This window comes from Pristiophorus japonicus, chromosome 18 (assembly GCF_044704955.1).
Source record: "Pristiophorus japonicus isolate sPriJap1 chromosome 18, sPriJap1.hap1, whole genome shotgun sequence".
NCBI classification, from domain to species: Eukaryota; Metazoa; Chordata; class Chondrichthyes; family Pristiophoridae; genus Pristiophorus; species Pristiophorus japonicus.
Genome location: NC_091994.1, coordinates 763,710 through 791,643, shown reverse-complemented (window position 1 = coordinate 791,643; position 27,934 = coordinate 763,710). Strand labels below are relative to the sequence as shown.

General features: G+C 47.1%; 1 protein-coding gene across 3 annotated transcripts; it reads left to right on the top strand.

Annotated features, from left to right (window-relative positions):
- Window positions 1-156: 156 nt before the first annotated feature.
- Window positions 157-27,934, top strand: rfxank (regulatory factor X-associated ankyrin-containing protein). 3 transcript variants are annotated; one of them, XM_070859532.1, is made up of 10 exons: window positions 160-410; window positions 14,824-14,906; window positions 15,332-15,656; window positions 16,571-16,690; window positions 18,152-18,217; window positions 18,938-19,038; window positions 20,309-20,434; window positions 21,754-21,820; window positions 25,355-25,435; window positions 27,469-27,934. In XM_070859532.1, exons 3-10 carry the CDS (start codon window positions 15,347-15,349, stop codon window positions 27,591-27,593), a joined length of 996 nt encoding a protein of 331 aa, XP_070715633.1. In that variant the 5' UTR covers window positions 160-410; window positions 14,824-14,906; window positions 15,332-15,346; the 3' UTR covers window positions 27,594-27,934. The 3 variants fall into 3 exon arrangements, with proteins under 3 accessions (XP_070715634.1, XP_070715633.1, XP_070715632.1); XM_070859531.1 differs by lacking the exon at window positions 14,824-14,906 and having other exon boundaries at window positions 161-410; XM_070859533.1 differs by lacking the exons at window positions 14,824-14,906; window positions 25,355-25,435; window positions 27,469-27,934 and adding an exon at window positions 22,453-22,650 and having other exon boundaries at window positions 157-410.

The window sequence follows — 27,934 nt, the reverse complement described above, 5'->3', positions numbered from 1 at the left end:
GGCTGTATGAGATCAATGCTGATGCTGATTGGTTCCCAGTGCTGTCACTCAGGGTCCCAGGCTCCAGGGGTGGGCTGTGCAGGGGACAATAGGAATAAAGCCTTGTGCTGCTGAGCCATGCACCCTGCGGGCTGTCTCACATGCAGGGTCACAGGTCACAGGCTCACACACATGCAGGGTCACAGGGTCACACACATGCAGGGTCACAGGGTCACACATCCATCACTTTGTAGTAAAATAACATTAAATCTGCTCAACTGCATTGTGGGATATTGGCAGGTTACTTTCAGTTTTGCTGGGAAGTGTTTACAGCCCCAACACTCTGCACCACATGAGTATTCTGTTCAGGGAGATTGCATTTTATCCCCACATTTTTGGAGCTGATTTGCAAAGATTCCTTATATTACCAGGTATTGTGCATGCATTTGAAAAAATATATGTTTTAAAAGTGCTTTAATTGCAGCAAAATTGAGCAGAAGGTTGAATGAATTTGGAATCCTGTATTGAGACAGTATTTGTAGAATTCAGAGATGCATTTTGAGTTTCTGTAGTTGTCAACTTGCAGACCTGTACAAATTGTTACAACATAGTTATCAATGGCAAAGATTTATATCTGGGTCATTTCTGTGCTCAGTCTGCAATTAGTTAGAAAGCTGAAAATGTGCTTTGAAAGGTATGGACAGGCCTGATAGCATTAATGAAATGTCACGATGAGTGAGGGTAATGATCACAAATTAGAGTGTAAAACCATTTAAACTTTGCAAAGGCTGTTCAGCCTCAGAAAGAGAAGTCTCAGAGAGGTTTAAAAAGTACTTCCTGATCCTTCTGTTCAAATCCCTCCATGGCCTCCCCTTTCCCTATCTGTAACTTCCTCCAGCTTTACAACCCTCTAAGATCACAGAGTTCCTCCAACTCTGGGGGCTCATGGCCTAACCCCCACGTTCTTCACCCTACCATTGGTGGCCGTGCCTTCAACTGTCTGGGCCCGAAGCTCTGGAACTCCCTCTAACTGGTAGATTGCACAAAGGAGAACCAGTGGATGTGGTGTATTTGGACTTTTGACAAGGTCCCACACAAGAGATTGGTGTGCAAAATTAAAGCACATGGTATTGGGGGTAATGCACTGACGTGGATAGAGAACTGGTTGGCAGACAGGAAGCAGAGTGTCGGGATAAACGGGTCCTTTTCAGAATGGCAGGCAGTGACTAGTGGGGTGTCGCAAGGTTCAGTGCTGGGATCCCAGCTATTTACAATATACATTAATGATTTGGATGAGGGAATTGAATGTAATATCTCCAAGTTTTCAGATGACACTAAGCTGGGTGGTGGTGTGAGCTGTGAAGAGGACGCTAAGAGGCTGCAGGGTGACTTGGACAGGTTAGGCAAGTGGGCAAATGCATGGCAGATGCAGAGTAATGTGGATAAATGTGAGGTTATCCACTTTGGTGGTAAAAACACGAAGGCAGAATATTATCTGAATGGCGGCAGATTAGGAAAAGGGGAGGTGCAACGAGACCTGGGTGTCATGGTTTATCAGTCATTGAAAGTTGGCATGCAGGTACAGCAGGCATTGAAGAAGGCAAATGGTATGTTGGGCTTCATAGCTAGGGGATTTGAGTATAAGAACATAAGAATTAGGAACAGGAGTAGGCCATCTAGCCCCTCGAGCCTGCTCCGCCATTTAATAAGATCATGGCTGATCTGGCCGTGGACTCAGCTCCACTTACCCGCCCTCTCCCCGTAACCCTTAATTCCCTTACTGGTTAAAAATCTATCTATCTGTGATTTGAATACATTCAATGAGCTAGCCTCAACTGCTTCCTTGGGCAGAGAATTCCACAGATTCACAACCCTCTGGGAGAAGAAATTCCTTCTCAACTCGGTTTTAAATTGGCTCCCCCGTATTTTGAGGCTGTGCCCCCTAGTTCTAGTCTTCCCGACCAGTGGAAACAACCTCGCTGCCTCTATCTTGTCTATCCCTTTCATTATTTTAAATGTTTCTATAAGATCACCCCTCATCCTTCTGAACTCCAAGGAGTAAAGACCCAGTCTACTCAATCTATCATCATAAGGTAACCCCCTCATCTCCAGAATCAGCCTCGTGAATCGTCTCTGTACCCCCTCCAAGGCTACTATATTCTTCCTTAAGTAAGGTGACCAAAACTGCACGCAGTACTCCAGGTGCGGCCTCACCAATACCCTATACAGTTGCAGCAGGACCTCCCTGCTTTTGTACTCCATCCCTCTCACAATGAAGACCAACATTCCATTCACCTTCCTGATTACCTGCTGCACCTGCAAACTAACTTTTTGGGATTCATGCACAAGGACCCCCAGGTCCCTCTGCACCGCAGCATGTTGTAATTTCTCCCCATTCAAATAATATTCCCTTTTGCTGTTTTTTTTCCCAAGGTGGATGACCTCACATTTTCCGACATTGTATTCCATCTGCCAAACCTAAGCCCATTCGCTTAACCTATCCAAATCTCTTTGCAGCCTCTCTGTGTCCTCTACACAACCCGCTTTCCCACTAATCTTTGTGTCATCTGCAAATTTTGTTACACTACACTCTGTCCCCTCTTCCAGGTCATCTATATATATTGTTCACAGTTGTGGTCCCAGCACCGATCCCTGTGGCACACCACTAACCACCGATTTCCAACCCGAAAAGGACCCATATATCTCGACTCTCTGCTTTCTGTTAGCTAGCCAATTCTCTATCCATGCTAATACATTTCCTCTGACTCCGCGTACCTTTATCTTCTGCAGTAACCTTTTGTGTGGCACTTTATCGAATGCATTTTGGAAATCAAAATATACCACATCCATCGGTACAACTCTATCCACCATACTCGTTATATCCTCAAAGAATTTCAGTAAATTGGTTAAACATGATTTCCCCTTCATGAATCCATGTTGCGTCTGCTTAATTTGCACTATTCCTATCTAGATGTCCCGCTATTTCTTCCTTAATGATCACTTCAAGCATTTTCCCCACTACAGATGTTAAACTAACTGGCCTATAGTTACCTGCCTTTTGTCTGCCCCCTTTTTTAAACAGAGGCGTTAGATTAGCTGTTTTCCAATCCGCTGGTATCTCCCCAGAGTCCAGAGAATTTTGGTAGATTATAACGAATGCATCTGCTATAACTTCCGCCATCTCTTTTAATACCCTGGGATGCATTTCATCAGGACCAGGGGACTTGTCTACCTTGAGTCCCATTAGCCTGTCCAGCACTACCTCCCTAGTGATAGTGATTGTCTCAAGGTCCTTCCTTCCCACATTCCCGTGACCAGCAATTTTTGGCATGGTTTTTGTGTCTTCCACTGTGAAGACCGAAGCAAAATAATTGTTTAAGGTCTCAGCCATTTCCACATTTCCCATTATTAAATCCCCCTTCTCATCTTCGAAGGGACCACCACCTTTCTTTATTGCTTTCTTAGTCATTCTTTGCTGTCGTTTAAAATTTTCCCAATCTTCTAGTTTCCCACTAACCTTGGCCACCTTATACGCATTGGTTTTTAATTTGATACTCTCCTTTATTTCCTTGGTTATCCACGGCTGGTTATCCTTTCTCTTACCGCCCTTCTTTTTCACTGGAATATATTTTTGTTGAGCACTATGAAAGAGCTCCTTAAAAGTCCTCCACTGTTCCTCAATTGTGCCACCGTTTAGTCTGTGTTTCCAGTCTACTTTAGCCAACTCTGCCCTCATCCCACTGTAGTCCCCTTTGTTTAAGCATAGTACGCTTGTTTGAGACACTACTTCCTCACCCTCAATCTGTATTACAAATTCAACGATACTGTGATCACTCATTCCGAGAGGATCTTTTACTTGGAGATCGTTTATTATTCCTGTCTCATTACACAGGACCAGATCTAAGATAGCTTGCTCCCTTGTAGGTTCTGTAACATACTGTTCTAAGAAACAATCCCGTATGCATTCTATAAATTCCTCCTCCAGGCTACCCTGTGCGATTTGATCAGACCAATCGATATGTAGGTTAAAATCCCCCATGATTACTGCCGTTCCTTTTTCACATGCCTCCATTATTCCCTTGATTATTGTCCGCCCCACCGTGAAGTTATTATTTGGGGGCCTATAAACTACGCCCACCAGTGACTTTTTTCCCTTACTATCTCTAACCTCCACCCACAATGATTCAACATTTTGTTCATTAGAGCCAATATCGTCTCTCACAACTGCCCTGATATCATCTTTTATTAACAGAGCTACCCCACCTCCTTTCCCTTCTTGTCTATCCTTCCGAATCGTCAGATACCCCTGTATGTTTAATTCCCAGTCTTGGCCACCCTGCAACCACGTTTCTGTAATGGCCACCAAATCATACCCATTTGTAATGATTTGTGCCGTCAACTCATTTACTTTATTTCGAATGCTGCGTGCATTTAGGTAGAGTGTTTTAATATAGGAGAGGGAGGTCTTACTGCATCGGAGCAGGGAGGTCTTACTGCAGTTGTACAGGGCCTTAGTGAGGCCTCACTAGGTATATTGTGTTCAGTTTTCGTCTCCTAATCTGAAGAAGGACATTCTTGCTATTGAGAGAGTACAGCGAAGGTTCACTAGACTGATTCCCGGGATGGCAGGACTGACATATGAGGAGAAACTGATCGACTGGGCCTGTATTCACTGGAGTTTAGAAGGATGAGAGGGGATCTCATAGAAATGTATAAGATTCTGACGGGACTGGACAGGTTAGATGCGGGAAGAATGTTCCCGATGTTGGGGAAGTCCAGAACCAGGGGACACAGTCTAAGGATAAGGTGCAGACCATTTGGACTGAGATGAGGAGAAACTTCTTCACTCAGAGAGTTGTTAACCTGTGGAATTCTCTACCACAGAGAGTTGTTGAGGCCAGTTCGTTGGATATATTCAAGAAGGAGTTAGTTATGGCCCTTGCGGCTAAAGGGATCAAGGGGTATGGAGAAAGCGGGAAAGGGGTACTGAGGTGAATGATAAGCCATGATCTTATTTGAATGGTGGTGCAGGCTCGAAGGGCCGAATGGCCTACTCCTGCACCTATTTTCTATGTTTCTCTGTTTCTATGTAAACCTCTCCAATTCTCGCTGATGTTTTAAGACGCTCCTTAAAACCGACCTCATTGACCCAGCTTTTGGTCACCTGTCCTAATATCTCCTTACGGGGCTCGGTGTCATTTTGTTTGATAATCGCTCCGGTGAAGCAATGTTAAAGTTGCTATATAAATGCAAGGTGTTGTGGCTTAATAGAGGACACAAAGATTAGTGGGAAAGCGGGTTGTGTAGAGGACACAGAGAGGCTGCAAAGAGATTTCGATAGGTTAAGCGAATGGGCTAAGGTTTGGCAGATGGAATACAATGTCGGAAAGTGTGAAGTCATCCACCTTGGAAAAAAACACAGTAAAAGGGAATATTATTTGAATGGGGAGAAATTACAACATGCTGCGGTGCAGAGGGACCTGGGGGTCCTTGTGCATGAAACTCTTTTTTAGTTTGCAGGTGCAGCAGGTAATCAGGAAGGTGAATGGAATGTTGGCCTTCATTGCGAGAGGGATGGAGTACAAAAGCAGGGAGGTGTTGCTGCAACTGTACAGGGTATTGGTGAGGCCGCACCTGGAGTACTGCGTGCAGTTTTGGTCACCTTACTTAAGGAAGGATATACTAGCTTTGGAGGGGATACAGAGACGATTCACTAGGCTGATTCCGGAGATGAGGGGGTTACCTTATGATGATAGATTGAGTAGACTGGGTCTTTACTCGTTGGAATTCAGAAGGATGAGGGGTGATCTTATAGAAACATTTAAAATATTGAAAGGGATAGACAAGATAGAGGCAGAGAGGTTGTTTCCACTGGTCGGGGAGACTAGAACTAGGGGGCACAGCCTCAAAATACGGGGGAGCCAATTTAAAACTGAGTTGAGAAGGAATTTCTTCTCCCAGAGGGTTGTGAATCTGTGGAATTCTCTGCCCAAGGAAGCAGTTGAGGCTAGCTCATTGAATGTATTCAAATCACAGATAGATAGATTTTTAACCAATAAGGGAATTAAGGGTTACGGGGAGCGGGCGGGTAAGTGGAGCTGAGTCCACGGCCAGATCAGCCATGATCTTGTTGAATGGCGGAGCAGGCTCGAGGGGCTAGATGGCCTACTCCTGTACCTAAATCTTATGTTGTTATAATACAGAAAGTATTCCCCTAATAAACAAAAACAACAACCTGTATTTATATAGCACCTTTAATGTAGTGAAATGTCCCAAGGCGCCTCACAGGAGTATAATGAGATAAAAATTTGACACCGAGCCACATACGTAGAAATTAGCGCAGGTGACTAAAAGCTTGGTCAATGAGGTCGGTTTTAAGGAGCGACTTGGAGGAAATAAAGGGAGAGAGGTTTAGGCAGGGAATTCCAGAGCTTGGTGCCCAGGCAACAGAAGGCACGGCCACCGATGGTGGAGCGATTATAATCGGGGATGGTCAGGAGGGCAGAATTAGAGGAGCACAGACATCTCGGGGGGTTGTGGGGCTGGAGGAGATTACAGAGATAGGGAGGGGCGAGGGCCATGGAAGGATTTGTAAATAAGGATGAGAATTTTGAAATGGAGGCTTCCAGATATCCAGGGAAGACAAGACAAGGACGCCAGGCAGATGCCCGGAAGTCTTTCCTTACACAGAGGGTAGTTGACAGCTGAAACAAATTGCCAGGAAGTGTGGGATTCATTTAACAATCAGATGCCGAAGGCTGTGAAAATTTTATTCTAGAAAGATTAGATCAAATAGGCTGAACAGACTTCTTCATTCAAACCAGGAGTTACATTTATTTATTTTTAAAAGTGATATGTAACATTTTAAACCAAAATTAGTGAATGTCACCCCTAAACGGGCCTGTGGAATGGACCAGTACACAATTTGCACAAAAGGAATAATTCCAACTCTGCAGGAACCAGACAAGCAGAATGTTAGAGCTGATGACAGATTAGCTGGGGGGGGGGGGGGTCTTTGACCTCCACATAAAGGTTTATGAATTTCTGAATATGCTGCAGGTGTTGGGAGATGAAACATAAAACAATGTCACAGATTTATTATACATTTTGAAGAGAATTGTATTTGGTCTCTCAGACTGTTGAACAGCCGCTGGCTGCCATGATGGTGCTCCGGGTACTGTTAAAGAAAGAAAGACTTGCGTTTCTATAGCGCCTTTCACGACCTCAGGACGTCCCAAAGCGCATTACAGCCAATGAAGTATTTTTGGAGTGTAGTCACTGTTGTAATGTGGGAAACGCAGCAGCCAATTTGCGCACAGATAGATAGATTACGAAGGTAAACTTGCGCAAAACATAAAAACGGAAAGTAAAAGCTTTTACAGATATATAAAACGGAAAAGAGTGACTAAAGTAAATGTTGGTCCCTTAGAAGATGAGAAGGGGGATTTAATAATGGGAAATGTGGAAATGGCTGAGACCTTAAACAATTATTTTGCTTCGGTCTTCACAGTGGAAGACACAGAAACCATGCCAAAAATTGCTGGTCACGGGAATGTGGGAAGGGAGGACCTTGAGACAATCACTATCACTAGAGGGGTAGTGCTGGACAGGCTAATGGGACTCAAGGTAGACAAGTCCCCTGGTCCTGATGAAATGCATCCCAGGGTATTAAAAGAGATGGCGGAAGTTATAGCAGATGCATTCGTTATAATCTACCAAAATTCTCTGGACTCTGGGGAGGTACCAGCGGATTGGAAAGCAGCTAATGTAACGCCTCTGTTTAAAACAGGGGGCAGACAAAAGGCAGGTAACTATAGACCGGTTAGTTTAACATCTGTAGTGGGGAAAATACTTGAAACTATCATTAAGGAAGAAATAGCGGGACATCTGGATAGGAATAGTGCAATCAAGCAGACGCAACATGGATTCATGAAGGGGAAATCATGTTTAACTAATTTACTGGAATTCTTTGAGGATATAACGAGCATGGTGGATAGAGGTGTACCGATGGATGTGGTGTATTTAGATTTTCAAAAGGCATTCGATAAGGTGCCACACAAAAGGTTACTGCAGAAGATAAAGGTACGCAGAGTCAGAGGAAATGTATTAGCATGGATAGAGAATTGGCTGGCGAACAGAAAGCAGAGAGTCGGGATAAATGGGTCCTTTTCGGGTTGGAAATCGGTAGTTAGTGGTGTGCCACAGGGATCGGTGCTGGGACCACAACTGTTTACAATATACATAGATGACCTGGAAGAGGGGACAGAGTGTAGTGTAACAAAATTTGAAGATGACACAAAGATTAGTAAGAAAGCGGGTTGTGTAGAGGACACAGAGAGGCTGCAAAGAGATTTAGATAGGTTAAGCGAATGGGCTAAGGTTTGGCAGATGGAGTACAATGTCGGAAAGTGTGAGGTCATCCACCTTGGGAAAAAAAACAGTAAAAGGGAATATTATTTGAATGGGGAGAAATTACAACATGCTGCAGTGCAGAGGGACCTGGGGGTCCTTGTGCATGAAACTCTTTTTGGAGTTCACCTGCAAAACATAAAACATTAAACGGTGCCACCCGACCTGGGTGACACTCCAGACATTTACAAGGCCCTTTTTTTCCCCCCCTTTTTTTTTGTTTTTTTTTGTGTTTTTCTTTTTTTCTTTTTCTTTTTTTTTTGGGCACTAAAATCACAATTTTTCCCCAGTGCCCCCTATAAAAGGGAAGGGGACACTAAAAGCACCGGCAATTAAAACAAATTAACTTTAAAACGTAAAATCAAATTAAAATTTGGTTGCCGGGCGTGATGATGCACTCCAGTCCCTCCGGTGCCCACCTCTCGCGGAAGGCCGCGAGCGTACCGGTGGACACCGCGTGCTCCATCTCCAAGGACACCCTGGACCGGATGTAAGAACGGAAGAGAGGCAGGCAGTCAGGTTGAACGACCCCCTCGACCGCCCGCTGCCTGGACCGGCTGATGGCACCCTTGGCCGTGCCCAGGAGCAGTCCTACGAGGAGGCCCTCGGACCTACCCACTCCCCTCCGCACAGGGTGCCCAAAGATCAGGAGAGTTCCTTGTGCATGAATCCCGAAAAGTTAGTTTGCAGGTGCAGCAGGTAATCAGGAAGGCGAATGGAATGTTGGCCTTCATTGCGAGAGGGATGGAGTACAAAAGCAGGGAGGTCCTTCTGCAACTGTACAGGGTATTGGTGAGGCCGCACCTGGAGTACTGCATGGCGGGAGTCGAGAGAGGCAGCGGCCTATAAAAGGCTCAGCAGTCCGGGCAGCGTCGAGAGAGGCGGGAGTCGAGAGAGGCAGCGGCCTATAAAAGGCTCAGCAGTCCGGGGAGAGTCCAGAGAGGCGGGAGTCCAGAGAGGCGTGACTTGTGCAGCTCCAGCTGGGAGAAGTCAAAAAAGAAGTAGAAAGAAATCAAAAGGTGACGTCACAGCCAACGTGGTAAGTAATTGGCTGCTGATTGGTGAGTAGTTTTTCTTTTTCTTTATTAGTCAGTAACTTTTAACATTGTTGTCGGCAATTTAAGTGTATCTAAGGGTTAAGTCATGGCAGGACAGCTCGGTCACGTGATATGCTCCTCCTGTACCATGTGGGAACACGGGGACAACACCAGTGTCCCTGACGACTACATGTGCGGGAAGTGTGTCCACCTCCGGCTACTGACGGTCCGCGTTGCGGAGTTGGAGCTGAGGGTGGATTCACTCTGGAGCATCCACGATGCTGAGAATGACGTGAGTATCACGTGTAGCGAGTTGGTCTTACCGCAGGAGAAGGGTCCACAGCCAGCGAGGGAATGGAAGACCAGCAGGAAGAGTAGTGCAAGGAAGGTAGTGCAGTGGTCCCCTGTGGTCATCCCACTGCAAAACAGATACACTGCTTTGAGTGCTGTTGAGGGGGATGAGTCATCAGGAGCGGGCAGCAGCAGCCAAGTTCATGGCACCGTGGCTGGCTCTGTTGCACAGGAGGGCAGGAAAAAGAGTGGGCGAGCGATAGTGATAGGGGATTCAATTGTAAGGGGAATAGATAGGCGTTTCTGCGGCCGCAACCGAGACTCCAGGATGGTATGTTGCCTCCCTGGTGCAAGGGTCAAGGATGTCTCGGAGCGGGTGCAGGACATTCTAAAAAGGGAGGGAGAACAGCCAGTTGTCGTGGTGCACGTTGGTACCAACGACATAGGTAAAAAAAGGGATGAGTTCCTACGAAATGAATTTAAGGAGCTAGGAGCTAAATTAAAAAGTAGGACCTCAAAAGTAGTAATCTCGGGATTGCTACCAGTGCCACGAGCTAGTCAGAGTAGGAATCGCAGGATAGCTCAGATGAATACGTGGCTTGAGCAGTGGTGCAGCAGGGAGGGATTCAAATTCCTGGGGCATTGGAACCGGTTCTGGGGGAGGTGGGACCAGTACAAACCGGACGGTCTGCACCTGAGCAGGACCGGAACCAATGTCCTCGGGGGAGTGTTTGCTAGTGCTGTTGGGGAGGAGTTAAACTAATATGGCAGGGGGATGGGAACCAATGCAGGGAGATAGAGGGAAACAAAAAGGAGGCAAAAACAAAAGACAGAAAGGAGATGAGGAAAAGTGGAGGGCAGAGAAACCCAAGGCAAAGAACAAAAAGGGCCATTGTACAGCAAAATTCTAAAAGGACAGAGGGTGTTAAAAAAACAAGCCTAAAGGCTTTGTGTCTTAATGCAAGGAGTATCCGCAATAAGGTGGATGAATTAACTGTGCAAATAGATGTTAACAAATATGATGTGATTGGGATTACGGAGACGTGGCTCCAGGATGATCAGGGCTGGGAACTCAACATCCAGGGGTATTCAACATTCAGGAAGGATAGAATAAAAGGAAAAGGAGGTGGGGTAGCATTGCTGGTTAAGGAGGAGATTAAGGCAATAGTTAGGAAGGACATTAGCTTGGATGATGTGGAATCTATATGGGTAGAGCTGCAGAACACCAAAGGGCAAAAAACGTTAGTGGGAGTTCTGTACAGACCTCCAAACAGTAGTAGTGATGTTGGGGAGGGCATCAAACATGAAATTAGGGGTGCGTGCAATAAAGGTGCAGCAGTTATAATGGGTGACTTTAATATGCACATAGATTGGGCTAACCAAACTGGAAGCAATACGGTGGAGGAGGATTTTCTGGAGTGCATAAGGGATGGTTTTTTAGACCAATATGTCGAGGAACCAACTAGGGGGGAGGCCATCTTAGACTGGGTGTTATGTAATGAGAGAGGATTAATTAGCAATCTCGTTGTGCGAGGCCCCTTGGGGAAGAGTGACCATAATATGGTGGAATTCTGCATTGGGATGGAGAATGAAACAGTTAATTCAGAGACCATGGTCCAGAACTTAAAGAAGGCTAACTTTGAAGGTATGAGGCGTGAATTGGCTGGGATGGATTGGCGAATGATACTTAAGGGGTTGACTGTGGATGGGCAATGGCAGACATTTAGAGACCGCATGGATGAACTACAACAATTGTACATTCCTGTCTGGCATAAAAATAAAAAAGGGAAGGTGGCTCAACCGTGGCTATCAAGGGAAATCAGGGATAGTATTAAAGCCAAGGAAGTGGCATACAAATTGGCCAGAAATAGCAGCGAACCTGGGGACTGGGAGAAATTTAGAACTCAGCAGAGGAGGACAAAGGGTTTGATTAGGGCAGGGAAAATGGAGTATGAGAAGAAGCTTGCAGAGAACATTAAGACGGATTGCAAAAGTTTCTATAGATATGTAAAGAGAAAAAGGTTAGTAAAGACAAACGTAGGTCCCTGCAGTCAGAATCAGGGGAAGTCATAACGGGGAACAAAGAAATGGCGGACCAATTGAACAAGTACTTTGGTTCGGTATTCACGAAGGAGGACACGAACAACCTTCCGGTTATAAAAGGGGTCGGGGGATCTAGTAAGGAGGAGGAACTGAGGGAAATCCTTATTAGCCGGGAAATTGTGTTGGGGAAATTGATGGGATTGAAGGCCGATAAATCCCCAGGGCCTGATGGACTGCATCCCAGAGTACTTAAGGAGGTGGCCTTGGAAATAGTGGATGCGTTGACAGTCATTTTCCAACATTCCATTGACTCTGGATCAGTTCCTATGGAGTGGAGGGTAGCCAATGTAACCCCACTTTTTAAAAAAGGAGGGAGAGAGAAAACAGGGAATTATAGACCGGTCAGCCTGACATCGGTAGTGGGTAAAATGATGGAATCAATTATTAAGGATGTCATAGCAGTGCATTTGGAAAGAGGTGACATGATAGGTCCAAGTCAGCATGGATTTGTGAAAGGGAAATCATGCTTGACAAATCTTCTGGAATTTTTTGAGGATGTTTCCAGTAGAGTGGATAAGGGAGAACCAGTTGATGTGGTACATTTGGACTTTCAGAAGGCGTTCGACAAGGTCCCACACAAGAGATTGATGTGCAAAGTTAGAGCACATGGGATTGGGGGTAGTGTACTGACATGGATTGAGAACTGGTTGTCAGACAGGAAGCAAAGAGTAGGAGTAAATGGGTACTTTTCAGAATGGCAGGCAGTGACTAGTGTGGTACCGCAAGGTTCTGTGCTGGGGCCCCAGCTGTTTACACTGTACATTAATGATTTAGATGAAGGGATTAAATGTAGTATCTCCAAATTTGCGGATGACACTAAGTTGGGTGGCAGTGTGAGCCGCGAGGAGGATGCTGTGAGGCTGCAGAGCGACTTGGATAAGTTAGGTGAGTGGGCAAATGCATCGCAGATGAAGTATAATGTGGATAAATGTGAGGTTATCCACTTTGGTGGTAAAAACAGAGAGACAGACTATTATCTGAATGGTGACAGATTAGGAAAAGGGGAGGTGCAAAGAGACCTGGGTGTCATGGTACATCAGTCATTGAAGGTTGGCATGCAGGTGCAGCAGGCGGTTAAGAAAGCAAATGGCATGTTGGCCTTCATAGCAAGGGGATTTGAGTACAGGGGCAGGGAGGTGTTGCTACAGTTGTACAGGGCATTGGTGAGGCCACACCTGGAGTATTGTGTACAGTTTTGGTCTCCTAACCTGAGGAAGGACATTCTTGCTATTGAGGGAGTGCAGCGAAGGTTCACCAGACTGATTCCCGGGATGGCGAGACTGACCTATCAAGAAAGACTGGATCAACTGGGCTTGTATTCACTGGAGTTCAGAAGAATGAGAGGGGACCTCATAGAAACATTTAAAATTCTGACGGGGTTAGACAAGTTAGATGCAGGAAGAATGTTCCCAATGTTGGGGAAGTCCAGAACCAGAGGTCACAGTCTAAGGATAAGGGGTAAGCCATTTAGGACCGAGATGCGGAGGAACTTCTTCACCCAGAGAGTGGTGAACCTGTGGAATTCTCTACCACAGAAAGTTGTTGAGGCCAATTCACTAAATATATTCAAAAAGGAGTTAGATGAGGTCCTTACTACTAGGGGGATCAAGGGGTATGGTGAGAAAGCAGGAATGGGGTACTGAAGTTGAATGTTCAGCCATGAACTCATTGAATGGCGGTGCAGGCTAGAAGGGCCGAATGGCCTACTCCTGCACCTATTTTCTATGTTTCTATGTTTCTATGCAGTTTTGGTCACCTTACTTAAGAAAGGATATACTGGCTTTGGAGGGGGTACAGAGACGATTCACTCGGCTTATGATGATAGATTGAGTAGACTGGGTCTTTACTCGTTGGAGTTCAGAAGGATGAGGGGTGATCTTATAGAAACATTTAAGATAATGAAAGGGATAGACAAGATAGAGGCAGAGAGGTTGTTTCCACTGGTCGGGGAGACTAGAACTAGGGGGCACAGCCTCAAAATACGGGGGAGCCAATTTAAAACCGAGTTGAGAAGGAATTTCTTTTCCCGAGAGTTGTGAATCTGTGGAATTCTCTGCCCATGGAAGCAGTTGAGGCTAGCTCATTGAATGTATTCAAGTCACAGATAGATAGATTTTTAACCAATAAGGGAGTTAAGGGATACGGGGAGCGGGCGGGTAAGTGGAGCTGAGTCCACGGCCAGATCAGCCATGATCTTGTTGAATGGCGGAGCAGGCTCGAGGGGCTAGATGGCCTACTCCTGTTCCTAATTCTTATGTTCTTATGTTCTTATGTTCACAGCAAGCTCCCACACACAGCAATGTGATAATGACCAGATAATCTGTTTTAGTGATGTTGATTGAGGGTAAAAATTGGGCCCAGGACAACGGGGAGAACTCCTCTGCTCTTCTTCGAAATAGTGCCATGGGATGTTTTACACCCACCTGAGAGAGCAGACAGGGCCTCGGTTTAAAATCTCATCCAAAAGACGGCACCTCCGATAGTGCAGCGCTCCCTCAGTACAGCCCCTCCGACAGTGCAGCACTCCCTCAGTACAGCCCCTCCGACAGTGCAGCACTCCCTCAGTACTGACTCTCCGACAGTGCGGCACTCCCTCAGTACTGACTCTCCGACAGTGCAGCGCTCCCTCAGTACAGCCCCTCTGACAGTGCAGCACTCCCTCCCTCAGTACTGACACTCCGACAGTGCAGCGCTCCCTCAGTACTGACTCTCCGACAGTGCAGCACTCCCTCAGTACTGACTCTCCGACAGTGCAGCGCTCCCTCAGTACAGCCCCTCCGACAGTGCGGCACTCCCTCAGTACTGCCCCTCCGACAGTGCGGCACTCCCTCAGTACTGCCCCTCCGACAGTGCGGCACTCCCTCAGTACTGGCACTGTGCTCAAGTTCCTCCAACAGTGACTGCACTTCAAAAGTATGTCATTGGTTGTAAAATGCTTTGGGTCGTCCTGAAGTTGTGAAAGTCGTTATATAAATGCAAGTCTTTCTCTTTTTCTTTCCCCAAGTCGCTGGGGTGGGACTTGAACCCACAAACCTTCCGATTCAGTGGCGAGAGTGCTACCCAATGAGACACCGTTGACACTAGGAGGTACAGCCTGTCTAACACGAAAAGCTACCAGCAATATACATACAGGGTGACCCTCCCTTATCCAGAACTCCCTTATCTGGAACCACCCCTCGTTCGGAACCATTCCCGGCCACCGGATGGCACATGCGCAGAACTCCGACATGAACAAATTGGAAGTCCTTCCTCGTAACCGACTCCCGCAATCGCTGGCCTGACCCCGTGATCCACCATCTCTCTGCTACATTCCCAGCCCCAAGCCAGCCAGCCCCGATATCTCCTTGCTCAGTACCTGTATCATCCAATTTAACGTGACCATCCCTCCCTCGGAAAAATCCCTTATCCAGAGCAGGCAGGTCCCGAGGATTCCGGGTAAGGGAGGTTCAATCTGTATTACAAAAGTCTACAACGTACTGCTGTAAACTCTTGACTCCATGATACCATTTCAGAGGAACCACGGCTAAATGGATGAAGAGGAAAGTGATCCCCGACCTGCAGGTGGAACCATCAGTGTTGTCGAAGGCCCAACTGGCGAACCACTGCCGTACCGTAATGGAGATCACGCTCACAGTCAGAACACGTTTTCAAATAAACCTGTCAAGAAGGAACCAGCAGCAGAAGTTGCACCAAGCAGCATAATCCAGATAAAGTGTGCAACTCTGCAGCTCAATGAGCACTTACAACAAGTCATAACACTTAATCTTGAAAGCATTCAAGAACGGGAGCAGGATCAAATGACCTCTGAACCTGAGGTGGTCTCTGTACTACCCAATGGTAAGTCACAACGTAAGGCACCTTGGCGAAAGCTAATGTCCATTTTTAGAAAAGGTGGGAGTCACGAGACCGGTCCCTAATGCCAAGAGGGTGGAGTTACAGCAACTGGGCCTCTTTAGTCTTTGAAATACCAGAACTGAGAGTTCTAACTACCCTGTATCAGGAAAGACTGAAGAGGCTGGGCCAAGGGGTGACCTGATACAGATCTTTATGAAAGAGCTCAATAGATGTACAGAGAATGTTTCCCCTTGTGAGGGAGACCAAACCTCGGGGCCATCAGTATCAGACAGTCACCGATAAACCCAATGGGGAATTCAGGAGAAACTTCTTTACCCAGAGAGTGGTGAGAATGTGGAACTCGCCTCACGGGTTCTTTGCTTAAGAATTCATAGCAACACATTGCTATTAAGAACTAGTTGGTTTATTAGCAAAGGTTTAACAATCACACGACACATTACCGGTTAATCCACCAGGCTCACAACCACTTGCCCCATCGTGGATCCCCCGAACCCGACTGGCTGGGGTTTAATTGAGTCTTTTATTGGGCCAGTTTCAGTGCTGCGAATTCTATATAAGGAGGGGCTGAGACGATCTTCCAGCTGTAAATATATTAAATGATATCGGAAAGGTAAATCTTGACCTGCTACTTCAGATTGAAGCCTTGGCAGGAGGAAAGGGGAGCGCTGGTCCCAAATAGTGACATGTCAAAACCCATCGCTGTTCCTTCACCCAACCTACTAAGGGAATCAAGGGATATGGGGATCGGGCAGCAAAGTACAGCTGAACATCAGCCATGACCTTATTGAATGGCGGAGCAGGCTCGAGGGGCCGAATGGCCGACTCCTGCTCCTATTTCTTATGTTCTTATTGCCTTCTGTTGTACTAACTGCTGTGGATGGTTTCTCTTTCCCCAGAACCTTTAACGATACCAAGCTCGCTTCCGGAGAAATCCAGTGCCACGTACAAGTACGCCACGACGCTCACTAACAGACAGCGAGGGAACGAGATCTCATCGCGGCCGGCAAATCTGGACAGTGAGCACCCCGGCAACTGTTTCCACACCGGCTACTCTGAACCGGCTTTCTGCTGCCGCGTTTCCCACATCACAACAGTGACTACACTTCAAAAACTACTTCATTGGCTGTAAAGCGCTTTGGGACGCCTTGAGGTCGTGAAAGACGCTATAGAAATGCAAGACTTTATTTTTACCTGCAGGCTGCAAATACCAAAAGCTGGGACACTATGACATCAGCGTGATACTTACACCTCCGACAGGAACCAACCTGTCGCCTGTCCCAATGAGACTGTAAATTGATGCCAATTAGTCTCTAACAGGCTTTAGAATGCCCCTAACTTAGGATGCTTAAAAGAAAGAACTTCATTTGTATAATGCCTTTCGCAATCGAAGGAAGTCCCAAAGCGCTGAATAGCCAATCAAGTACTTGCTTTGAAATGTAGTCACTGTTGTAATGTGGGAAACGGGGCAGCCAATTTGTGCACAGCAAGCTCCCACAAACAGCAATGAGATAAATTACCAGATAATCTGTTTTAGTGATGTTGATTGAGGGATAAATATTGGCCCCAGGACAACGGGGAGAACTCCCCTGCTCTTCTTCGAAATAGTGCCATGGGATCCTTTACGTCCACCTGAGAGAGCAGACGGGGCCTCGGTTGAACGTCTCATCTGAAAGACGGCACCCTCCGACAGTGCGGGGCTCCCGCAGTACTGCCCCTCCGACAGTGCGGCACTCCCTCAGTACTGCCCCTCCGGCACTCCTTCAGTACTGCCCCTCCGACAGTGTGGCGCTCCCTCAGTACTGCCCCTCCGACAGTGCAGCGCTCTCTCAGTACTGCCCCCCTGACAGTGCAGCGCTCTCTCAGTACTACCCCTCCGACAGTGTTGCACTCCCTCAGTACTGCCCCTCCGAACCGCCCCTCCGACAGTGTTGCACTCCCTCAGTACTACCCCTCCGACAGTGTTGCACTCCCTCAGTACTGCCCCTCCGACAGTGCAGCGCTCCCTCAGTACCGCCCCTCCGACAGTGCTGCGCTCCCTCAGTACTGCCCCTCCGACAGTGCGGCGCTCCCTCAGTACTGCCCCTCCGACAGTGTGCCGCTCCCTCAGTACTGCCCCTCCGATAGTGCAGGGCTCCCTCAGTGCTACACTCCCTCAGTACTGCCCCTCCGACAGTGCGGGGCTCCCTCAGTACTGCACTGGGAGTGTCAGTCTAGATTTTTGTGCTTGTCCCTGGAGTGGGACTTGAACCCACAACCTTCTAACTCAGAGGCGAGGGTGCTACCCACTGAGTCACGGCTTACAGCCACACAAGAGGACACAGATACTCGTGTTACCATTCAGGGCTGGACTCATACCTGAGTCTGAGAGGAGACAGGTCCAATGGAGAGGGATTCAAATCCAGACATTTATAAAATTCGGAACCCCACCAGACTTTTGATACTTAATGTGACAAATATTCTTCTTGCTCCTCTCACAGCACTATCGATTCACCAGCTCGCTGCTCAGGGAGACCTGTCCCAACTAATGGAACATCTTCATCAAGGTGAGCACTGGAAATTGAGCTGCTTTGATGCCAACTCTTATGGAGGCTTGTGTGGTCTCCTCGCGAGTTCTGTCGGTTATTCACTCTCGGGATGTGTCGCTGGGAAGCCCGGCATTTATTGCCCATCCCCCAGAAGGTGATGGGCTGCCCTTCTTAAACCAGTAGTTGCTGCTTTGATACAACTGTTGAGGGGAATTAAAAGCCAACCATGCTGGTGTGGGATTAGAGTCAGGCCGGGCAAGGACAATGTAGTAAAACGTCCCGAAGCGCTTCACAGGAGTGATATAAAACAAAATAAATAGATTCGACACCGAGCCGCCTAAGTAGAAATTACGGCAGGTGACAAAGAGGTCGGTTTTAAGGAGTGTCTTGAAGGAGGAGAGAGAGGTAGAGAGGTGGAGAGGTTTAGGGAGGGAGTTCCAGAGCTTGGGGCCCAGGCAACAGAAGGCACGGCCACCGATGGTGGAGCGATTATAATCAGGGATGGTCAGGAGGGCAGAATTAGAGGAGCGCAGAATGGCCTCCACCTGTTCCTAAATCTGTGTGTGTGTCGCTCTCGCTCTCTGTATGCAATCTCATTGGCCAATAGTAATCATGTGATGCTCCAGTCACCTGTCATGGTGAAGACAATGGTGCGGGCAGGTTTGATGGGCTGAATGGCTCCGGTCCTGTTGCTCTCTTCCTGCAAAATGCCGATGTTCCTGTTCTTCCATCTTTCAGGGAGCTCCCTGCTCAATGTGGCGGATGAGAGAGGTTTCACGCCACTAATGTGGGCCGCAGCTTTTGGGGAGATTACTGTTGTGAAGTTTTTGCTGGAAATGGTGAGTCCAAGGCATCATTAACAACAACAACGTGTATTTATATAGCGCCTTTAACGTAGTGAAACGACCCAAGGCGCTTCACAGGAGGATTATAAGATAAAAATTTGACACTGAGCCACATAAGTAGAAATTAGCGCAAGTGACCAAAAGCTTGGTCAAAGAGGTGGGTTTTAAGGAGCATCTTGAAGAAGGAGACAGAGGTAGAGAGGCGGAGAGGTTTAGGGAGGGAGTTCCAGAGCTTGGGGCCCAGGCAACAGAAGGCACGGCCACCGATGGTGGAGCGATTATAATCAGGGATGGTTAAGAGGCCAGAATTAGAGGAGTGCAGAGATCTGGGGGGGTTGTGGGGTTGGAGGAGATTACAGAGATAGGGAGGGGCGAGGGCCATGGAGGGATTTGAAAATAAGGATGAAAATTTTGAAATCAGGTTTTTCACTGCGCTGCTTTGAAAAGGCATCCGTGCCCATCGATGGGGGCGGTGCAGTCAGTCGCAATGCCAGGGCCGCTTAAACCATTGTTTGGGGAAATTTTACACATTAATTTGCAACAATGAAGAAAGGAACACTTTTCATTTCAGGCAACAAATGTCAGTATTAAACACTCCCAACTCAGGAACAACAGGGATTAGATACAGAGTAAAGCTCCCTCTACACTAGAAGGGATGGGAAGGGGGGACATGTCCAGCGTGTGCTAGGTGCTGCCCCCACAGCCCAACAGCCGGGACTAGGATCTCGGGATCAGCTGTGTGCCATTCCTACCTGCCGTTCTGCCCGTCAGATAGAGTTCAAGCTGCCTGCTGTGGGCTCTGCGAGCAGCTCCTTGTCGAATAGCAATGCCCGGTGTCCTACTGAAGTGCGCAGACCGCGAAGGCCGCAGGCTCGATCCCAGTCTGAGCGCACAGTCGGAGCACTGCAACTGTCCTCAGTATCCCTGTATTAGTGAGCGTAATCACTCATTATTATTATTACAAGTAATAATCTTGTGAGCACCGCTGGAAGATCTATCGGAGAAAGCAATGGGACAGGATTGTGGTCCGTTGTGAAGTACTACGCAGTTGAATAGCCAATGGACTACTCAGTGACTAGGCACAGAATAGCCACCCGGGTGAGGAACCAGGGCACTGCCAGCGCCCAGTGGAACTGTACGCCAAGGAAAGGGGGAGGGGGATTTGAATTGAATTGAACCCCAATACATAACGAATGTAAATGGATAAACAGAGTGTTGCAGGTGAAATAGTCTACCCGACGCACTGATGTTGCTGTTCTTACAGGGTGCTGACCCACACTCTCTGGCCAAGGAGCGCGAGAGCACGCTGTCACTGGCGAGCATCCAGGGCTACATGGACATCGTCCTGCTATTGCTGGAACACGGGGTGGATGTCAACATTTATGACTGGGTGAGGTTAAACTCCTGCTGTCCTGCCCGACACTTGTGCCTTGGGGGAAGGCGGGCAAGGGGATTACGTTGCTGTGGACGCCGTTTTTAAACAATGAAGACTGTTAAAACATTGTGACACCTCTGTCTTTGGTTTGGGCCACTTAGCTTTGCACGGTGGAGCCCTGCGGACTGTATATAAAGAACATCAGAAATAGGAGCAGGAGTCGGCCATTCGGCCCCTTGAGCCTGCTCCACCATTCAATAAGATCATGGCTGATCTGATCATGGACTCAGCTCCACTTCCCCGCCCGCTCCCCATAACCCTTCACTCCTTTATCATTCAAATATCTGTCTATCTTCGCCTTAAATATATTCAATGGCCCAGCCTCCACAGCTCTGTGGGGCAGAGAATTCCACAGATTTACAATCCTCTGAGAGAAGAAATTTCTCCTCATTTCTGTTTTAGACTCCTTATTCTGAAACTATACCCCCTAGTTCTAGATTCCCCCACAAGGGGAACATCCTCTCAGCATCTCCCCTGTCAAGCCCCCTCAGAATCTTATGTTTCAATAAGATCGCCTCTCATTCTTCTCAACTGCAATGTGTATAGGCCCAACCTAATCAACCTTTCTTCAAATGACAATCCCTTCAGCTCAGGAATCAACCTGGTGAACCTTCTCTGAACAGCCTCCAATGCAAGTGTATCCCTCCCTTAAATAAGGAGACCAAAGCTGTGTGCATTACTCCGGGTGTAGCCTCACCAATGCCCTGTACAGTTGTACGCAGTACTCCAGGTGTGGCCTCACCAATACCCTGTACAATTGTACGCAGTACTCCAGGTGTGACCTCACCAACGCCCTATGGTACAGATGTACCAAACGGTAAATTTAAAGTCCTTTTGGCTGACCCCAGGTTAAGTTACAAACTGTTTGAATCTGCTGGTACTAGTTCATGAATTTAATGTTCTGTTTCACAGACAATTGAGGAGGGCTAGCACCAAAGTATTTGCACACCAGAAATGGTCGGATATATATTACATCGAATGGGCAGCACCAAAACGGCTCACTCGGCCCAGCCGGTCCGTGCGGTGTTTATGCTCCACACGGGCCTCCTCCCTCCCTCTTCATTCTCTCCCCTCCCTCCCACCCCTCTTCATTCTCCCCCCATCACCATATCCTCCGATTCCTTTCTCCCTCTTTGTTCATCCAGCTTCCCGTTAAATGCACCTACAGCTTATGGGCTGTAATTGGGACAGCTGAGAGTTACGGGGGTAGCTGTGTGTCTCCTTAGACCCTGTGGTACCGAGCCTGTAACAAGCTGTTTGTGTCCTTCCCGCAGAATGGGGGAACTCCGCTGCTATACGCAGTGCATGGAAATCACGTACGGTGTGTGGAAGTTCTACTGGGTAAGTCTGAATTGATGGGGGAGGGGGTGGGTTGGGGGAGTGTTCATTTAGAAAGAAAGAACTTGCATTTATAAAGCACTTTGGCAGAACATAAGAAACAGGAGCAGGAGTCGGCCATTCGGCCCCTCGAGCCTGCTCCGCCAGTCAATAAGATCATGACTGATCTTCGACCTCACCTCCACTTTCCCGCCCGATCCCCATATCCCTCGATTCCCCTGGACCCAAAAATCTACCCACCTCAGAGACTCAGCATCCACAGCCCTCTGGGGCAGAGAATTGCAGAGATTCACCACAATATACCTCCCAAGCCCATGACCTCCACCACCTAGAAGGACAAGGGCAATTAGAGATGGGCAATAAATACCAGCCTCACCAGCGACGCCCACATTCCATGAACAAATTTTAAAAACTTGAGTGCCAAGGACTGAAGTGCTTTCGCAGAGAGTTCTCCTGGTGTCCTGGCCAATATTCCTCCCCCCAGCAACAACACCAAAAATAAAAGTGATTAAGTGGTCGCTCATTTTGTTGCTCTTTGTGGACACTTGCTGTGTGCAAACCGGTTGCCGTGTTTTCCTGCATAAAACCAGTGATGGCACTTCAACAGTAATACAATCGGCATCAAACGTTGGCAGGTCAGGTGCTGCACGGCCGTGAGTGTGAGGGAGAGCCAGAGAGTCGGGCTGAGGTGGCTGAAGGTTGAGCAAAGGGAGAGAGGACGCGCAGAAGGTTGGGGTCGAGAGGAAGAGAGTGATCGGGAGAAGACCTGCCAACTCTCCAGGATTTCCCTGGTGTCTCCAGCAATGAAAAATCAATCTCCAGGACTCAGATGTGAGCAACTCCCGGAAGAAAAATCATAGGCCGTTAAAAATTGTGTTTTAAAACATTTTTTTTTAAGTCATAAAAATATCAGAGATAAGGAAAACGTCTGTTCGACTGACAGTCAAAAATTATCCAATCGGGGTAGCGAAGAGTCTGTTTGCATTCCGATTGGTCGTGGGAAGGTGGGGCTCCGCAAGGATGGACATGTTGGGCAACCAATGGCGTGAGAGCATGGGATGGTTGGAGACAGGTCATGTGATGACACCTCCAGGAATATCTCCAACCAGAGTTGGGAACCTGAGTTTGGGAAGGGACAAAGTTGCAGATACAGAGCAAGGGAAGGCCATGAAAGGATTTACAGGATGAGGATTTTGAACGTGTTCGACAGAGAAGCAGTGGGGGCAGTGTGATGGGCGAGCAGAACTACCATGTGGGACAGGATGTGTGCGGCAGAATTTCCAGTCGGATTTTATGGAGGGTGCTGCCCACCATGTCCCTCAACCCGTTTCTCCAGAAACCCATCCAACTATTTCTTAATCCCTTTTTACCCTGTTCCGCTTCAAAGAAGATCTCTGGTAAATTATTACACAACTTCGCGATACCACCCTTTGTGTTTAAAAGTTTTGTCCAACTTTCCTTCTTACAAACTCATTTTTAACTCGGGTCCCTTGGGATTTGAACCCTTCACCATAGAAATCAATTTGTCAGTTCCCTTCATCATCTTGAAAACGTTGCGTTGAATTCTTACTTTTATAAGCTCATTGCAAATAGACAGAAGCAAACAGTGACCCCTAGAGGGCCTGTACCAAGCGTGCAGAGAAACAGCATCTCATCTTTCGATTAGGCCATGACAGCCTTCCGGACTAAACACTGAGTTGAACAATTGCAGACCAGAACCTCCAGTTTTTCTGATGGAAGCTGTGGCTGATTCTGCCGTTTACATCTCCTCTGGACCCATCTTGTGTTCCTATACCTGTCCCATTACCATCTCCTTTCGCCTCACACCATCAGCTCTTTTGTCATTTAATCTCTCCTGCCTTCCACCCTATCCTTTTTGTTCTTTCCTCGCTCCCCTCTTTCCCTGCCTCTGCACTTGCTTAAGAACATACGAATTAAGAGTTGGCCATTCGGCTTCTCGAGCCTGCTCCGCCATTCAACAAGATCCTGGCTGATCTTCGACCTCAACTCCACTTTCCCGCCCAATCCTCATAATATCAAAAACATCTATCGATCTCTGACTTAAATATATTCAACGACTGAGTCTCCACAGCCCTCTGGGACAGAGAATTCCAAAGATGGTGAATCTGAGTGAAGAAATTTCTCCTCATCTCAGTCCTAATTGGCCGACCCCTTATCCTGAGACAGTGACCCCTGGTTCTAGACTCCCCAGCCCGGGGAAAACATCCTCCCTGCATCTACCCTGTCAAGCCCTGTAAGAATTTTGTATGTTTCACTGAGATCACCTCTCATTCTTCTAAACTCTAGAGAATATCGGCCCAGTCTGCTCAATCTCTCCTCATAGGTCAATCCCCCCATCCCAGGAATCAGTCTGGTGAACCTTCGTTGCACTCCCTCAATGGCAAGTATATCCTTCCTTCAGTAAGGAGACCAAAACTGTGCACAATACTCCAGGTCTCACCAGGGCCCGATATAATTGCAGTAAGACTTCTTTACTCTTATACTCAAATCCTCCTGTAATAAATGCCAACATACCATTTGCTTTAATCACTTGCTGTACCTGCAGGTTAACTTTGTGATTGGTGTACAAGGACCCCCAGGTCCCTCTGAACACCAACATTTCCCAATCTCTCACCATTTAAAAATTACTTTGCTTTTCTATTTTCTCACCAAAGTGGATAACTTCACATTTCTCCACATTATATTCCATTTGCCATGTTCTTGCCCACTCACTCAGTCTGTCTATATCCCCTTGAAGCCTCTTTGCATCCTCCTCACAACTTACATTCCCACTGAGCGTTGTATCATCAGCAAACTTGGATATATTACATTGGGTCCCCTCATCCACATCATTGATACAGATTGTGAATATCTGGGGCCCCAATACCGATCCTTGTGGTACCCCACGAGTTACAGCCTGCCAACCCCAAAATAACCGTTTATTCCTAGTCTCTATTCATTAACCAATCGTCAATCTATGCTAGTATATTACCCCCAATCTCATGAGCCCCAATTTTGTTCAATAACATCTTGTGTGGCACCTTATCGAATGCCTTCTGAAAATCCAAATACATCACATCCACTGGTTCCCCCTTATCTATTGTGCAAGTGACAACCTCAAAAAACTCTTAACAGATTTGTCAAACATGATTTCCCTTTCATAAATCTGTATTGGCTCGGTCCAATCCTATTATTAGTTTCTAAGTGCCCTGTTACCACGTCCTTAATAATAGATTCTAGCATTTTCCCTACTACAGATGTCAGGCTAACTGGTCTGTAGTTCCCCATTTTCTCTCTCCCTCCTTTCTTAAAAAGCGGGGTTACATTTGCAACCTTCCAATCTGCAGGAACCGTTCCAGAATCAACAGAATTTTGAAAGATGATAATCTATGCACCCCCATTATCTCTTCAAACCTACAACATGGCTCCACAGATGCTGCCCGACTGGTTGAGTAGTTGCAGCATTGTCTGTGTTTTAGTGCAGATTTATTGAGTGATTGAGTTTAATGGTAGTTTTGTGTTTCTCTATTTCAACAGCCAATGGGGCAGATTTAACAATGGAGGCAGACTCTGGCTACAGTCCGATGGACCTGGCTGTAGCTCTGGGCTTTAAAAAAGGCAAGTCTTCAACATTCCTTTCAGCAATCTCTTCCAGCTCCTTGTTCATCATCTTTCCCTCCCAACCCGCAGCTCACTCCCAATTTTCTTCCCTCTCTTCTGAAAATCCAAATACACCACATCCACTAGTTCCCCCTCATCTATTCTGCTAGTTACAACCTCAAGGTTTGTCAAACATGATTTCCCTTTCATAAATTGTGTTGGCTCTGTCCAATCCTATTCACGTTCTACAGGTCACCAGCTGTCCAGCAGCAAGGGGGTGCATTTGAGGTGGTTTGAAATGAGGGTCTCGCCTTCCCTCTCAGCCAAGATGCTCCATCAATGGTCCAGGTGAGAACCGACAGGCCTGGGGACACACTGGGCTGATTCATTAAAGAGTCGCAGCAAATCAGCAGCTATGTGGATAATGAAGAAAGGGTTGCTTAATCACCAGAACTGGTCACCCTGCAAACATCATGCATGGAGATAATCAGCTAGGGCTTCTACTCCTGATTGCTATCCAGTTTTATTTTTATTCATTCCAGGATGTGGGTGTCGCTGACAGGGCCGGCATTTATTGCCCATCCCTAATTGCCCTTGAGAAGGTGGTGGTGAGCCACTTTCTTGAACCGCTGCAGTCCCTGTGGTGAAGGTGCTCCCACAGTGCTGTTGGGGAGGGAGTTTCCAGGATTGTGACCCAGCGACGATGAAGGAATGGCCTTTGGAGGTTTTGTTCAGTTTTGGAAGGTGTGTGTGTGTGGTAAGAACACTTTAAGGCTAGGCTGAGCTGGTCACGGTTGAATAACCTGCTGCCAAGACTGACACATGAAGAATAGTCACTTCGGTGAGGATCGCTGAGGGTGGTCAGTGCTTGAGAGTGGAGTTGAGTGTGTGCGTGTGTTGCCAGCCTCATCCGTACTCTCTCCCCCAAAATGCTCGAGGCTGGGTGTCAATTGGGAAATTTCAAAACTGAGATTGACCAATTTTTGTTGAGTAAAGGTATTAAGGTTTATCGAATTAAGGCGGGTAGATGGAATTAAGATACAGATCAGACATGATCTAACTGATCTGATCATGGACTCAGCTCCACTTCCCTGCCCACTCCCCATAACCCTTCACTCCCTTATCGCTCAAAAATCTGTCTATCTCCGCCTTAAATATATTCAATGTCCCAGCCTCCACAGCTCTCTGGGGCAGAGAATTCCACAGATTTACAACCCTCAGAGAAGAAATTCCTCCTCATCTCAGTTTTAAATGGGCGGCCCCTTATTCTAAGACCATACCCTCTAGTTCTAGTCTCCCCCATCAGTGGGAACATCCTCTCTGCATCCACCTTGTCAAGCCCCCTCATAATCGATAAGATCACCTCTCATTCTTCTGAATTCTAATAAGTAGAGGCCCAACCGACTCAACCTTTCCTCATAAGTCAACCCCCTCATCTCCGGAATCAACCGAGTGAACCTTCTTTGAACTGCCTCCAAAACAAGTATATCCTTTCTTAAATATGGAAACCAAAATTGTACGCGGTATTCCAGGTGTACCCTCACCAATACCCTGTATAACTGTAGCAAGACGTCCCTGCTTTGAAACTCCATCCCCTTTGCAATAAAGGCAGAGATTCCATTTGGCCTTCCTGATCACTTGCTGTAACTGCATATTAACCTTTTGTGTTTCATGCACCGTACCCCCAGGTCCCGCTGTACTGCAGCACTTTGCAATTTTTCTTCATTTAAATAATAACTTGCTCTTCGATTTTTTTTCTGCCAAAGTGCATGACCTCACACTTTCTACCATTATACTCCATCAACCAAATTTTTGCCCACTCACTTAGCCGGTCGATGTCCTTTTGCAGATTTTTTGTGTCCTCCTCACACATTGCTTTTCCTCCCATCTTTGTATCGTCAGCAAACTTGGCTACATTACACTCAGTCCCTTCTTCCAAGTCGGTAATATAGATTGTAAATAGTTGGGGTCTCAGCAATGATCCCTGCAGCACCCCACTAGTTACTGGTTGCCACTTTTCACTTTCACTTTGTTGATTCTTTGTGTTTTAGTGCAACAAGCCATTGAAAACCACGTCCTGAAGCTGCTTGGGAACAACAAAGAGTGCTCAAAGGGCGCGAGCAACGGAACCAGACAACAGCCGCAGGTACAAGCAACAACAGTCAACAAACACTAGTCAGGCATTTCCTCGTGGCCTGCGTGAAGCTCATCGGGAGCCTCAGAGACTTTCGAAGGGCAACTCTTGCCCATCTGCTACATTGAAATAAAATCAACAGGGCTTTAAAGGCCTACAAGATCAAGGGGAACAGCCGGAGGCGATTTCTGATGGAGGTGGACCGGTCCCAGACACACAGTAACTGTTACACAAACTGCTCTGTAAATAACGGGCTTGTAGCTGACCAATTTGCACTGGTCAGGTTTTATTTTGGGAGTGGGCTATCTGCAGATTTCTAAAGACATGTAAAAGTTTATTTTTTTAATATAATAATTAAAAAGTCAATTTTTTTGTCTTCCCAG

Bases quoted from the DNA above. Each gene is read 5' to 3' on its own strand.
- rfxank (XM_070859532.1), top strand. From the start codon at position 15,347: ATGGATGAAGAGGAAAGTGATCCCCGACCTGCAGGTGGAACCATCAGT. The intron at 19,039-20,308 runs GTGAGTCCAAGG...CTGTTCTTACAG, and splicing joins TGAAGTTTTTGCTGGAAATG to GGTGCTGACCCACACTCTCT. The intron at 25,436-27,468 runs GCAAGTCTTCAA...TTTGTGTTTTAG, and splicing joins AGCTCTGGGCTTTAAAAAAG to TGCAACAAGCCATTGAAAAC.